This window comes from Mus caroli, chromosome 7, assembly GCF_900094665.2.
Source record: "Mus caroli chromosome 7, CAROLI_EIJ_v1.1, whole genome shotgun sequence".
In the NCBI taxonomy this organism is placed as follows: Eukaryota; Metazoa; Chordata; class Mammalia; order Rodentia; family Muridae; genus Mus; species Mus caroli.
The window spans coordinates 18,120,451-18,133,971 of record NC_034576.1 but is presented as its reverse complement, the minus strand read 5'-3'; the positions used below and the strand labels follow the sequence as shown (position 1 = coordinate 18,133,971).

Below are 13,521 nucleotides of genomic sequence, written 5' to 3'. Positions count from 1 at the left end.
CTTTCCTTTCCTTTCCTTTCCTTTCCTTTCCTTTCCTTTCCTTTCCTTTCCTTTCCTTTCCTTTCCTTTCCTTTCCTTTCCTTTCCTTTCCTTTGATTTCTTCCCCTTCCTTTTCACCCCAATTATTTTCTGAGATCTTTTCAGGAACTAAACCTTCCAAAAAGACAATTCCAATCCCTGTCCAAATTGAGCCTTTTTCTAGTGGACCAGAAGTCAGAGTATCTATAGACGAAAGTCACTGGTTTAATGGAACCATAAACAGAATGGAAAACAATTCAGAAAGTGAGAACTGTGTGGAAGAGGAGGAGGAGGAGGGAGAGGAGGAGGGGAAGGAAGAAAAAGAGGAGGAGGAAGAGAAGGTGAGAGGGCCACTTCTCTTCACACCAGACTGTTTCTATGAAGAGTGATATGGAAACACCTGAGTAGAGGATTCCTCAGAGAGGAAATCATACCCACTGAAGCTCTGAGGGCGTGAGGGCACGATGCTCACCTCTATTATGGTCAAACCCTTACCCACAGGCCTAAGCTGAGGGATGCTCACACCTGCTCAGGATTGGTGGCTTCTCTCTNTTCCCTTCTAGCCTCCCTCTTAACCTGCTGGCTCTTGCCCATCACTGCCGGAGTCACCATTGAATCCGTACCACCCAAATTAGTTGAAGGAGAAAATGTTCTTCTACGAGTGGACAATCTGCCAGAGAATCTTCGAGTCTTTGTCTGGTATAGAGGGGTGACAGACATGAGCCTCNGAATTGCATTGTATTCACTTGACTATAGCACAAGTGTGACAGGACCTGAGCACAGTGGTAGAGAGACATTGTACAGCAACGGGTCCCTGTGGATCCAAAATGTCACCCNGGAAGACACAGGATATTACACTCTTCAAACCATAAGTAAAAATGGAGAACTGGTATCAAATACATCCACATTCCTTCATGTGTACTGTAAGTAATTCTTTGTGAAGTCTGGGTCCTGGGTTGGGTCCCTCCACTAGGCACACAGAAGTGTCAGGCCTGGCCTGTGTCTCCTTTCCCTCTGCATTGTGTCTCCATGTTGGGGCTTGAGCATTTAGTGCAGGACACACATGGTGGAGAACAATGTCAGGTGTGTAGAATCCCTCATTTGATTTTACCTTGGAGAAACCTAGATTCAGTGTGGGCAAGTCAGCCAAGGACATCAGCTTCTGTCTATTTCCTAGGGAAGGTCTCCTGCAACCACCAACACACAATGAGAAACACCCTTGTCAGAAACACACACACACACATACTGCAAAAACAAATAAAAAAACAAACAAACAAACAAACAAACAAACCAAACCCAAAAGTTAATGGAAGCCTTGAACACTGTATCCCCAAACATATGAAACTGTTAAATCTATGAGTAGGCATGGTCCTGAGAGATCATTAATTAATTAATTAATTAATTAAATCTTTCATTGGTTCCCTACAGATATCTGATGTGTTTTTAGGCAGCCTTTCTTTAAAAAAAAAAAAAAAAAGACCACTACTGGGTCTCACAATTCTCTAGCCCTAGTGGACAGGAAGACAGACAAGTAAAGAAAGCTAGAAGGTGATCAGGTGTTGGAGGGAACCATTTAAGGAACAGAAACACAACAATAGAGTCAGAGAGTGAAGATAGGATGCTGGGGAAGGCGTCAGGAGGCAGCACTCCAACACCATCTACACTGAGTGTGAGCAGGGATCTGAGGGGAATGAAGGAGGGCCGTGTAGACAACCAAGGAGAGAGCACCATACAGAGGAAATGAGAAATGAGGGACACGGAGCACATGAAGGTAATGTGGTGACCTCCACCAAGTAGGGAAGGTGAGACCCTCACACATACACCTCAGCTGAGCTATGGACACAGCTGCTCAGGACACAGGGCACCATCTTAGTCAAACACAAAAATCCTAATATTGATGGATCTCTCTTCCCTTTTAGCCTCTCTTTTCATCTGTGAGCGTCCTACTACCCTTGTACCTCCCACTATTGAATTAGTGCCGGCCAGCGTTGCTGAAGGAGGAAGTGTTCTTTTCCTTGTTCACAATCTACCAGAGTATCTTATATCACTTACCTGGTACAAAGGAGCAATTGTGTTTAACAAGCTTGAGATTGCCCGATACAGAACAGCCAAGAATTCAAGTGTGCTTGGCCCTGCCCACAGCGGTAGAGAAACGGTGTTCAGCAATGGATCCCTGCTGCTCCAGAATGTCACCTGGAAAGACACTGGATTCTACACCCTACGAACTCTGAATAGATATCCGAGAATAGAATTAGCACACATTTACCTTCAGGTGGACAGTAAGTGATTCTCTGTGATCGTTCAGTGCTGGGTGAAGCTTCAACAGACAGGACTGTCACTCCTGTCATGTGACTACACTTTTATCCCCATGATGGGGTTTGACCACTGTGTGCAGGACACACATATAGAATGTAAACTCCCATGGGTCAGACTCTGTCTTCTGATTCCCCCTTGTATCTCAGAGGACCTAAGATTCCAGACTGCTCTGTTTGTTGAGGCTCTTGCAATGCACACGAGGAAATCGTGGAGTCTACAGAGTGGTGAGCACTGGGAAGCTCTGGCCCTGGTTGTCTGTCCCAGGCTTGACTAAAAATGTCCTGGGTTCCAATTGATCAGGACTTGACACTTATTCCTGCTCTGAGCAGACAGTGAACAATGATTTTTGGCTGTCTATATCAATTCTGTGTATTTATTATCTCTAAAAAGTAGTTTCATAGAAAAAAACAACAGAAAAAAATCAAAGAAACGCAGGGTATTGGTAGACAAAATGGAGGGTTGCTTGCTCCTGCCTGTCTCCTCACACTTTGCTCATCCTGGTCTTATAGCACATGGGACCATGAGCCCAGTGGTGGAAATGCTTACAGTGGACTGGTCCCTCCCACATCAATCACCACTTAAAAGATGTGCTATAGACCTGCCCAGTGGCCATTCTGGTATTTGTATTTTCAGTTGATGCTCCTGTTTCAAACGACTCTGGCTTGTGTCAAGTTGACATGAAGCCTGGCAGCATAATCCAGGGCCTGCTAAGAAGAGCAGCCTGCTCCAAGCCCTCACTCAGCCCTAGTCCTGGGTGCTGCAGGCAGAGCAGGAAGAACATGTAGAAAGTGAGGTCAGAAGCTGAGTGCAGGTACAAAGGAAATGAGAAAAGTCAGGAAGTGAATATGCAGGGTGTGCAGAGACCAAGGTCAGAGGGAGGCATCATCTCAGAGCACAGTGTGCATGAGTGTGTGCAGTGTCTGGCCCAGGGCAGTGAGGGGCAACCATGGAGACACTGAGGAGAGAGCTCCATGCAGAGGAAATGACAGATTCAATGGCACCGAGAAAATGGAGGCCATGAGCTGACTTCTACCAGGTGGGATAGATACACCCACAGGCCTGTTTAGGCTGAGTGAAGACTCCATCTGTTCAGCATGCAGGTCACCATCTTTCCACGGAGCACAATGAACCTATGTGATGATTTTTCTCCTTTCCCTTCCAGCCTCCCTTTCCTCGTGCTGTGACCCTCTTGACTCTTCCCAGCTCAGCATCGATCCAGTGCCACCGCATGCTGCTGAAGGGGGAAGTGTTCTTCTCCAGGTCCATAATCTGCCAGAAGATCTGCAAACCTTTTTGTGGTACAAAGGCGTGTATAGCACTATATTCTTTCAAATTGCAAAATATAGCATAGCAACGAAGTCCATCATCATGGGTTATGCACAGAGCAGAAGAGAGACAGTGTACACCAATGGATCCCTGCTGCTCCAGGATGTCACTGAGAAAGACTCTGGTGTGTACACACTAATAACAACAGACAGCAATATGAGAGTTGAAACAGCACACGTGCAAGTCAACGTCCACAGTAAGTGACTCTCTATGACTTCCCACTGCTGGGTGTGGCTTACCCTACTTCATAAGTGGACTCTGAGGAGTGGGCTGTACCTGCTGTCTCCCCCACTACATTGTGTCCACTCATTGGCATTTGGGCACTTACTGCAGGGCACACATGGGGTGGACTAACAGCATTAGATCAGAACCTGTCACCTGTCTTTTCATGCAGAGTTACCCATCCTGTGCTGGATAAACTCAGCCCAAGAATGTCAGACTCGGCCCTGACCCTTGGGCCTCTTACCATGCCCATATTCCTGATATATGATATCCGACACCTTGTGGGTGTCAGATAAGCCCTAGAGGAGGAAGCCATGGAGTCCCCACACAGAGAACCAGAGGCCTGGCTGCAAATCTCTGCGATGATTAGACTCCAGGTGAAACTGGGAAATGTTTTTGTCATTGGTTGGCTTTGGATACCAGTTAGAGCTGACGTGGTACAAGTCTGTCATAGCATGTGTCACCACCATCCAGGGCACAGAATGAGGGCAGAGCAGGTTGTTGCAGCCATGATGACCCACTGTGTACTTCTCTGCAATGCTTGCTGCCCCTGGTAGTGTCTCCTGCTCACTGGTGAGGAGGACAGTGCCTGACTGTGTGGGAGGAGGGGAGCTCAGAGACTTACTGGAATCTCCTAAGATGGAAGGATGAGAAAGGGTCGCTCAAGTTGACCTCTGACCTCCATCTAGGTGCTGTGACCTTTCCATAAGCATACACTCAGGATGGTGTACACCTGCACCTGTACACACAGCCATACTCATGTCTACTCCAGACACCTCCTTGTGGGCTGGAGGTTTAACCAGTGTCAGTAGCTCCAAATATGAGAATTTCATTAGCACCTGGACATGCAGGATCTTTGGACATCTGTCTATCTACCCACAGGCATCTGAGCCTATATAGGTACTGGACCTTCTCAAAATATCTAATTAGATGTTTTTCTAAGAAGGCTCTAAGTGTAATGGGCTGGAAGAGACCAGGAAGGCAATCTCAAAGTGATGTCAGGTGGTCACTGGACCAGAATGGAGGTTGGGATTTGAAAACACAAGGTTTCCAGAGGAAGAAGTAAGACACAGTTTACCTGCACCCCACATCTTCTGAAGGAGAACAGGCATGTGAGGACAGTGAGTGTGGAGACACGAGGACAGAGTTCCCTACAGAGAAAACAAGAAACATTCAGGTGTGCCGAGGGCATGGAGTTTGTTTGCTCAATCTCTCTGACTTGTGCAAACCCTCCCATCCACTTCCGCTGGGTGATGGATCTAAGCTTCTCTAGTCACATGACCCTGTCTTTTCACCAAAGACAAAGGTCTCAATATTGATGGGTTTGTCTCTTTCCCTTCTATCTTCCTTTTCAGTCTGTGTTACCCCTCCATCCATGGTCCAGCTCACTACTGAATCAGTAAGAGGAGCATTAGGAAGCCAAGGATCCAGACTCAACTCTAGTTTTCCCCAGACAGTTTCTCCTCAGGGCTAGCATTGGACTTCCTGTCAGAGCTGACAGGGAACAAAGCTTGGCTGAGTGTCCAAGTCCTACAGGGTGCAGGATCAGCTGTTTACTTCCATGACAGCTGCAGTCATGTGGGTCACCTTTGTACCTCCTTCTCCTGAGTCTCAATGGACAGGTGGCAGGACAGAAGCCAACTGTTCTGATGGACTTAGGAGACTCAGACGAAAATAATGTCCATAAGGGAAGGGACAGAGGTTCTCCTGGTACCTCCTTATTCTCAGGAATCCAGCCTAGGGTAAGTGGAACAGATGCTGCTGATGTGAGCAGCTCCCCATCCCCAGGTCAGAACATTGCTCATTCCTAATCTTAACTCATAGGCAGTGCAATGATCATGCACAGTTGTCCTAGTACAGGGAAACTGAGGCACATCAACCTCAGTGGCTGAATCAGGGTCATACAGTCCATGGGTTGCAGATGCAAAGCACAAGATATGACTGTAGTCACTGCTCCAATTTCTCCTCCCTGGAAGCTTTACTTATGCAAGCTTTTGAGCCTCTGGTTGATCTGTCTCAAGGACGACTATCATTTGGTCCTCTCCTCTGTTTCTTTGCAGAGCTTGCCACACAGCCTGTCATAAAAGTCACAGACAGCACAGTTCGAGTACAGGGCTCAGTGGTCTTCACTTGCTTCTCAGACAACACTGGGGGCTCCATCCGTTGGCTCCTCAACAATCAGCGTCTGCAGCTCACAGACAGGATGACCCTGTCCCCGTCAAAGTGCCAACTCTGGATACATACTGTGAGGAAGGAGGATGCTGGAGAGTACCAATGTGAGGTCTTCAACCCAGTCAGCTCAAAGATCAGTCTCCCAGTCATCCTGGCTGTGATGATCGAGTGACCCGTCCTCTCATGCTATAGCAGGGCGGGGCATTTCTGTATTGAGATGTCCACACCTACCCACCCCTGCCAGTTATAGATTTCCATTCATTCGCATGGCCATTTGGCCATCTCTCCCATCCCTCCCCACACCTGATCCTGTACCCCTTGATTTTCTCCCACATCCCCTCTCCTACCCAGTTCCATTCCTCCATCTGCCTTTTACTACTATTTTTCCCCTTCTACATGAGATTCAAGCATCCTCCCTCGGGCTTCCAACTTGTTTAGCTTTTTTGGATCTGTGTAGTGTAGTGTGTGTATCTTGTATTTTATGGCTAATATCCACTTATAAGTGAGTATATACCATGCATGCCATTTTGGAACTTGGTTACCTCACTCAGGATGGAACTCTCAAGTTCTATCCAAATTAATGATGCCTTCAAATTAATGATGTCTTTGTATTTAATAGTTGCATAATATCCATGGAGCATATGGCACCACATTGTCTGTGTCCATTCTTTCAAGCTGCTAGAAACCTCCACATACTGCTCTGCTCACTAATGGTGTACAATGCAGCCCAAGGAGAAAATGTTCTATTTCTTCTTAATGGACAGAGAGTTTCACGCCTTTACTGAAACAAATGAGGGAACTTATCTTAGCATTTTACTGCTGTGAAGAGACACCATGAACACTGCAAGTCTAGGAAAGGACAACATTCAATTGTGGCTGCTTATAGGTCAGATATTCAGTCTGTTATCATTCAGGCAGGAGCATGGCAGTATCCAGGCAGGCATGGTACAGCAAAGTTGAGAGTTCTACATCTTCATCTGAAGGCTTCTAGCAGAATCCTCACTTCCAGGCAGCTAGGGCTAGGGCGTTAAGTCCACACCCACAGTGACACACCTACTCCAACAAGGCCACATCTCCAATAGTGCCAATCCCTGGCCCAAGGGTATAGAAACCATCACCTTCCACTCCTTGTCCCCCATAGGCTTCGCCAAACTTATGAGTTTATGGGGGTGGTATGAAAACATAGCATAATAAAAGGTACATTAAGTCTACCTTCCAATGTTCCCATAGTCTATAGCACTCTGAACAATGTTAAAAGTCCACAGTTCAAAGTTTCTTCTGAGATTCATCCAATCACGTAAGTGTTATCCTCAAAGCAAGACAGGAAAGTAGATGGCCAGACTCCAAACTCTGCATCTCCATGTCTGATGTCAAAGCGGTTTTCTTATCTATACTCCTTTTTCATCTGTGTTTCTGCAACAAACTTCTTTCACCTGGGCTGGTTCCACTCCCTGTTAGAACCTTTCCTCAGCAGATAGCCAATGGATGTGACATCTCGAACATCTTGGGGTCTCCAAGGCAGCTTCAATGTTATAGCTTCTTGTTTCAATGTCTGGGATCCACACATGGTCTTCTGGGCTCCTCCAAAGGGCTGGCATTACTTCTCCAACGTTGTGCTCTGTAGCACTCTAAGCTCAGGCTGATCTACTCCACTGTCACTGCTCTTCTTGGTGATTGTCCCATGGTACTGTCATCTCCAATTCACTGAGGTTTTGCACTGCAAGTAGGCTTCATCAGTAGCCTCTCATAGGCTCTCTTCATTGTGCCAAGCCTCAAATCTTTTGCATGACCCCATCAGTTCTGGACTGTGGATTGCAACTGAGGCTGCACCTTCAGCATTGACCTTCCATGGCCTCTCACAGTGACAAGCCTTAGCTGGTCATCATGACCCTGTTGGACCCTAGGGGCCCAAGTGTTGAGAGCTCGACCCCCAGAAACACAACTCGATGACAGATTGCTGTAATGACAAGAGGTTTATTGTTCCAATGCTCGTGGGGTTGCTCAGCCTTGCAGGGAGAATCAACTCCAATTGCCAAAAGCACAGCCTTTTTAATACTCTTTTTAAGGGGGATTGCACAGCTATATTACTATTGGTTAGCAAAGCAACAGCATATTTTTAATTTTAGTGGTCAACTATTGATGTGGCAGAAAACTCTGTCAGCAAGGTCAAGGCAGTTTGTGGTTTACCTCGGAATTCAAACTGAGGCAGGGTAGGGGAGTTTTCCCAAGAACTGTTATTTTTGTTACGGCTTATTTTTGAGAACAGCTAATCTTGTTCTGGCAACTGTGGTCATCATGACCTCTAGATAGTCCCTTCAGATGGGGAAGGGGATGGGTGGTCTTGAACTTGTCTACATTGGTAGGGAAAGGGAAAATTCTTCCAGCAGCAGGGGGAAGGGAGAAGCTCTGCAAACAGCTCTGGTGCACACTAGCCAAGCTAAAAACTGTTTCTTCAACTCCTTCATGCCTTCAAACCAGTACCACCTGGGTGACTCTTACCTATTACCAATTACAGCTGCATCACAGGTACAACCTCTGCTATCTCTGGAACACCACTTCTTTGTGCTCTCAGAAAACACTTCCCTGAAGATATCACCTCAGTGATGCTGGTCTCTTCTTAATTACTGCTAAATTCTTAGATGCAGCTAATCAGCAACAAATGTCCCAGTAGTTCCTTCTATTTTTCACACTAAAGCCAGAGCCACATGGCAGAAGCTGCCATGTTCTTCTGCTTCCTGGGCCCCCCTTATTCTATTACCAGCTTTCTCTTTTCTGATTCCCTCTCTGCCTAAGCTTGGCTTTCCTGTCACTGGCTCTATAGATTGACCTTGAACTCAGAGATCTTCTTCTCCTGCAATGCTGTGACTAAAGGTGTGTACCACCATGCCAGGATTTAAGTTTTTCTTCACCTAGAACCTGCTTTTTCCTAGGCTGGCCTTGGATCAAACATCTGTTTGGCTTTGTATACTGGTATTAAAGGTGTTTACCACCATGCCTGAATCTAAATTTAGCTCGGTAGGATCTTGTCCCCAAATCCCTTAATCTGTTATCTACTAAAATATAGAATTCAATTCCATTTCACTTCCTGGTGCCCTTTTAATCCTTGAACCATATATTTCATAGTTTCCCTTTCTCAGCTTTCTATGCTTGTTTAAAATGATCTTCATGAGACTTAACTAGAGAACAAAGTCTATGATGGGCATTTCTGATTCTTCTTTTGTCAGTGCACTTAATCTGAGTCTCTTCACCTTAGCTTCAGGCAGACTCTTTAGACAAGGGCAAAAAGTAGCCATATTCTTCACCAATATACCACAAAACAATCTTTACACAACATACTGAAGTTCTTCTCCTCTGAAACCCCTTGGGCCAGATCAGCACAGTTCAAATTACTCCCAGCCACAAAGTCTTCCACATTCCTACTAGGAAGGCCTGTTAACCCTCATTTAAATTATTCCAGTGCTTTCCAAATCCAAAGTTCCCAAATCCACATTCTTCCAAACAAAAGCATGGTCAGGCCTATCACAGCAATCCTGGTACTAACTTCTGTTTTAGGGTTTTAGTACTTTGAAGAGACATCATGACCAATGGCAATCTTACAAAGGACAATATTTAATTGTGGCTAGCTTACAGGTCAGAGATTCAGTCCATTATCATCCATGTGGGAGCATGGCAGAGTCCAGGCAGGCAATGTGCAGCAGAGCTGAGAGTCTTCATCTAAAGGCTACTAGCAGAATATTCACTTTCAGGCAGCTAGGGCTAGGGCATTAAACCCCAAGGCTACTCCAATAATGCCACTCCCTGGCCCAAGAATGTACAAACCATCCCAACAGCCATGGACTTACACAGTGTGTAATAGATACCAATCAACACCTGCTAAGGGCTGCACACAGTGTCTTAGGCACAATGCACATGCATGGATCACTGCTCTTACAGAATACCATCCAGATGGATGCACGAAAATTTGAACCTTGTAGCCTGAATTGCTGAGGTTGAACATGAACAAACATGTGTATCCCCACATAAACAGTCAATGGTTTCATGCGACCTTGTGTGCTACGTGGGTTTGTTTCATTTTTGCACAGAGTGGTTTACTTCTTGTAGTAGTATTAATATTATTAATATTCCCTGTGTGGAGTTACTATCCATCTCATTGTTTTATGTTCCTGGATGAAAGATACACCCACGTAACTTTTACTTATTTATTTTTTTGGAGAAGAGTTTATTTCATCTTATATCTTACAGTATACTATGAAGAAGAGGTCATGGTGGAATATTCCTACTATCTTGTGCAGACTGATTTCTTATTCCAGCTGTTCAGGGATGACACTTGCAATATTAAATCATCAGTCAAGAAAATACCCAATGATCTTTTGCTCACTAGACAATCTGGTGGGGACATTTTCTCAACTGAAGTTTCCTTTTTCAGTTTGACTCCTGTTAGACCATATTTGATAAAAAAACAAAGAAGGAACAAAAGAAAGAAAGAAGGAAAGAATGAAGTAGGAAGGAAGGAAGGAAAGAAAGAAAGAAAGAAGGAAAGGAAGAAAGAAAAAGAAAGAAAGAGAGAAAGGAAGAAAAAGAAAAAAGAGAAAGATTTTCTTAAAGAACCAGCTCCTGGTTTTGTTGTTTCTTTTTATAGTTCTTTTTGTTTTTACTTGGTTTGTTTTATCCTTGAATTTGATTATTTTCTGCCATGTACATCTCTTGGGTGTATTTGCTTCTTTTTTTTTCTAGAGCTTTCAGGTGTCCTGTTAAGCTGCTAGTGTATGCTCTCTCCAGTTTCTTTTTGGAGGCACTCACAGCTATGAGTTTTCCTCTTAGCACTGCTTTCATTGTGTGCCATAATTTTGGGTATGTTGCGCCTTCATTTTCATTAAATTCTAAAAAGTCTTTAGTTTCTTTATTTATTCCCTGATAAAGTTATTGAATATAATGTTGTTCAGTTTCCACGTGTATGTGGGCTTTCTGTTGTTTTTGTTGCTATTGAAGACCAGCCTCAGTCTGGTGATCTGATTGGATACATGGGATTATTTCAATCTACTTATATTAGCCGAGGCCTGTTTTATGACCAATTTTATAGTCAATTTTGGAGATGTAGTTGCTGAGAAGGTATATTCTTTTGTTTTAAGATGAAATGTTCTGTAGATATCTGTTAAAACCATTTGGTCCATCACTTTTGTTAGTTTTATTGTGTCTCTGTTTATGTTTTGTTTCTATGATCTGTCCATTGATGAGAGTGGGGTTTTGAAGTCTTACACTATTATTGTGTGGGGTGAAATTTGTGCTTTGAATTTTGGTAAAGTTTCTTTTATGAAAGTGGGTGCCCTTGCATTTGGAGCATAGATGTTCAGGATTGAGAATTCTTCTTGATAGGTTTTTCCTTTGATGAGTATGAAGTGTCCTTCCTTTTTGATAACCTTTGGTTGAAAGTTGATTTTATTTGATATTAGAATGGCTACTCTAGCTTGTTTCTTGGGACCATTTGCTTGGACTATTATTTTCCAGGCCTTTACTCTGAGGTAGTGCTTGTCTTTGACACTGAGGTGTGTTTCCTATATGCAGCAAAATGCTGGGTCCTGTTTATGTATTCAATCCATTTATCTATGTCTTTTTATTGGGGCACTGAGTCTGTTGATGGTAAGATATCTTAAGGAATAGTGATTGTTGTTTCCTGTTATTTTTGATGTTATTTTTATGTTTGTGGGGCTATCTTCTTTGGGTTTTTTGAAAGAAGATTACTTTCTTGGTTTTTCTAAGGTGTAGTTTCCCTCTTTGTGTTGATGTTTTCCATCTATTATCCTTTGTAGGGCTGGATTTGTGGAAAGATATTGTTTAAATTTGGTTTTGTCATGGTAAATTTGGTTTTCCATCTATGGTAATTGAGAGTTTTGCTGGGTATAGTAGCCTGGCTGGAATTTGTGTTCTCTTAGGGTCTGTTTGACATTTGCCCATGATCTTCTAGCTTTCATAGTCTCATTTGAAAAGTGTGGTATAATTCTGATTGGTCTGCCTTTATATGTTATTTGACTTTTTTTCTCTTACTGCTTTTAATATTCTTTGTTTTGTGCATTTGGTATTTTGACTTTTCGATTAGCATGCAAATTTGCTTTTTATCATTAAGAAATGGTAAGATTATAGCAAGACTTGCTTAAGACACATTTGTTTATGATTTATTATTGGTAAATGTTCTATTTGTATACTTGTTATATATTCCTGATTACTTGAAGCCATAGGAAAATTTCTCAAACAAAAGAGGTCATTGGGCTGGCAAGATGGCTCAGTGGTGGAGAGCACTGTCTCCCCTCCCATAGGTCCTGAGTTCAAATCCCAGCCACCACATGGTGGCTCACAACCACCTGCAATGAGGTTTGACTCCCTTTTCTGGTGTGTCTGGAGTCAGCTACAGTGTACTTATGTATAATAATAAATAAATCTTTGGGCTGTAGCAAGCAGGGACTGAGTGAGCAGTGTTGACGGAGTGAGCAGAGGTCATAAAACTTCAATCCCCAACAACCACATGAAGGCTCACAACCATCTGTTCAGCTACACTGTACTTACATCCTTAAAATGAATAAATAAATCTTAAAAAAATAGGATTTTTTTTTTTTTTAAAAAAAAAGAGGTCATGAGGTAAGAAAAGTTTAGACGTTCTGGGCTAGAACTAGTGTTATCTCTTCAGCTTGTCTAAATTCAGAAAATTGACCAGAGAACAGAGAAGACATAATCTAATATGCTTAGGCAATAACCTGAAGAGTTTCACAAATGTAAACATCTTTCTCTTTTTTTTTATTGATCAAAATTAAGGATTTGTTGCCTATCTGAAGAGATGCTCAGTGGAAGGAAGGGTCAAGTGAAGAAGTGGTGCCTACAGAGGTCAAGACTTTTAACAGCCCAGGATGCTGCTCCATGGCTCTTGATCTGCCATGATTTCCTGATCCACTCTGAATTTGGAACTCAGTCACAAGAAAACATTTAGCTATATTCAGAAGGTGGAGGAAGAGGATCCTTTATTTGAGGTCAAGCTGAGCTATCTTGAAAGACCCAGTATCAAAAATCATACAAATAAGACATAAGAATCCCCATGACCTTCAGACAGCCAGTGGAAGCTCAAATCTACATGCAACATTTGATATATATTCATGATCTCTGCAATGGTTAATTTTAACTTTACACTTGACTGGATTTACAGTTACTGTGGTACCCCACCTCTGGATATATTTTATGAAAGATTTAACAGAAGAGAGAAGATCCACCCCAATGTGGGCAACAACATCTTACAGGCTGAGGATCCAAATGCCATAAATGGAAAAGTGAGCAGAGAGTGAGCCATTGGCTCACCCTGCTTCCTGCAGATGCAGCAGGACAGCCACTTTACCTTCCCAGGACTCCTCCTCAAGCTGGAAGCCAAACATGCTTCCTCTCTTTAAGTTGCTTCTTTTTTTTTTTTTTTTTTTTTTTTTTTTTTTT

General features: G+C 43.5%; 1 protein-coding gene across 1 annotated transcript in view; it reads left to right on the top strand.

The window, feature by feature from the left end:
• LOC110298744 (pregnancy-specific glycoprotein 22-like) overlaps positions 1-6,706 on the top strand; it is a 7,662-nt gene extending 956 nt beyond the window's left edge. Inside the window, exons 2-5 of the mRNA XM_021168164.1 lie at positions 582-941; positions 1,938-2,297; positions 3,497-3,856; positions 5,943-6,706. Of these exons, the coding sequence (XP_021023823.1) occupies positions 582-941; positions 1,938-2,297; positions 3,497-3,856; positions 5,943-6,226 (1,364 nt within the window). The 3' untranslated portion in view covers positions 6,227-6,706. The remainder of the gene's footprint in view (positions 1-581; positions 942-1,937; positions 2,298-3,496; positions 3,857-5,942) is intronic.
• The last annotated feature ends 6,815 nt before the right edge of the window (positions 6,707-13,521 follow it).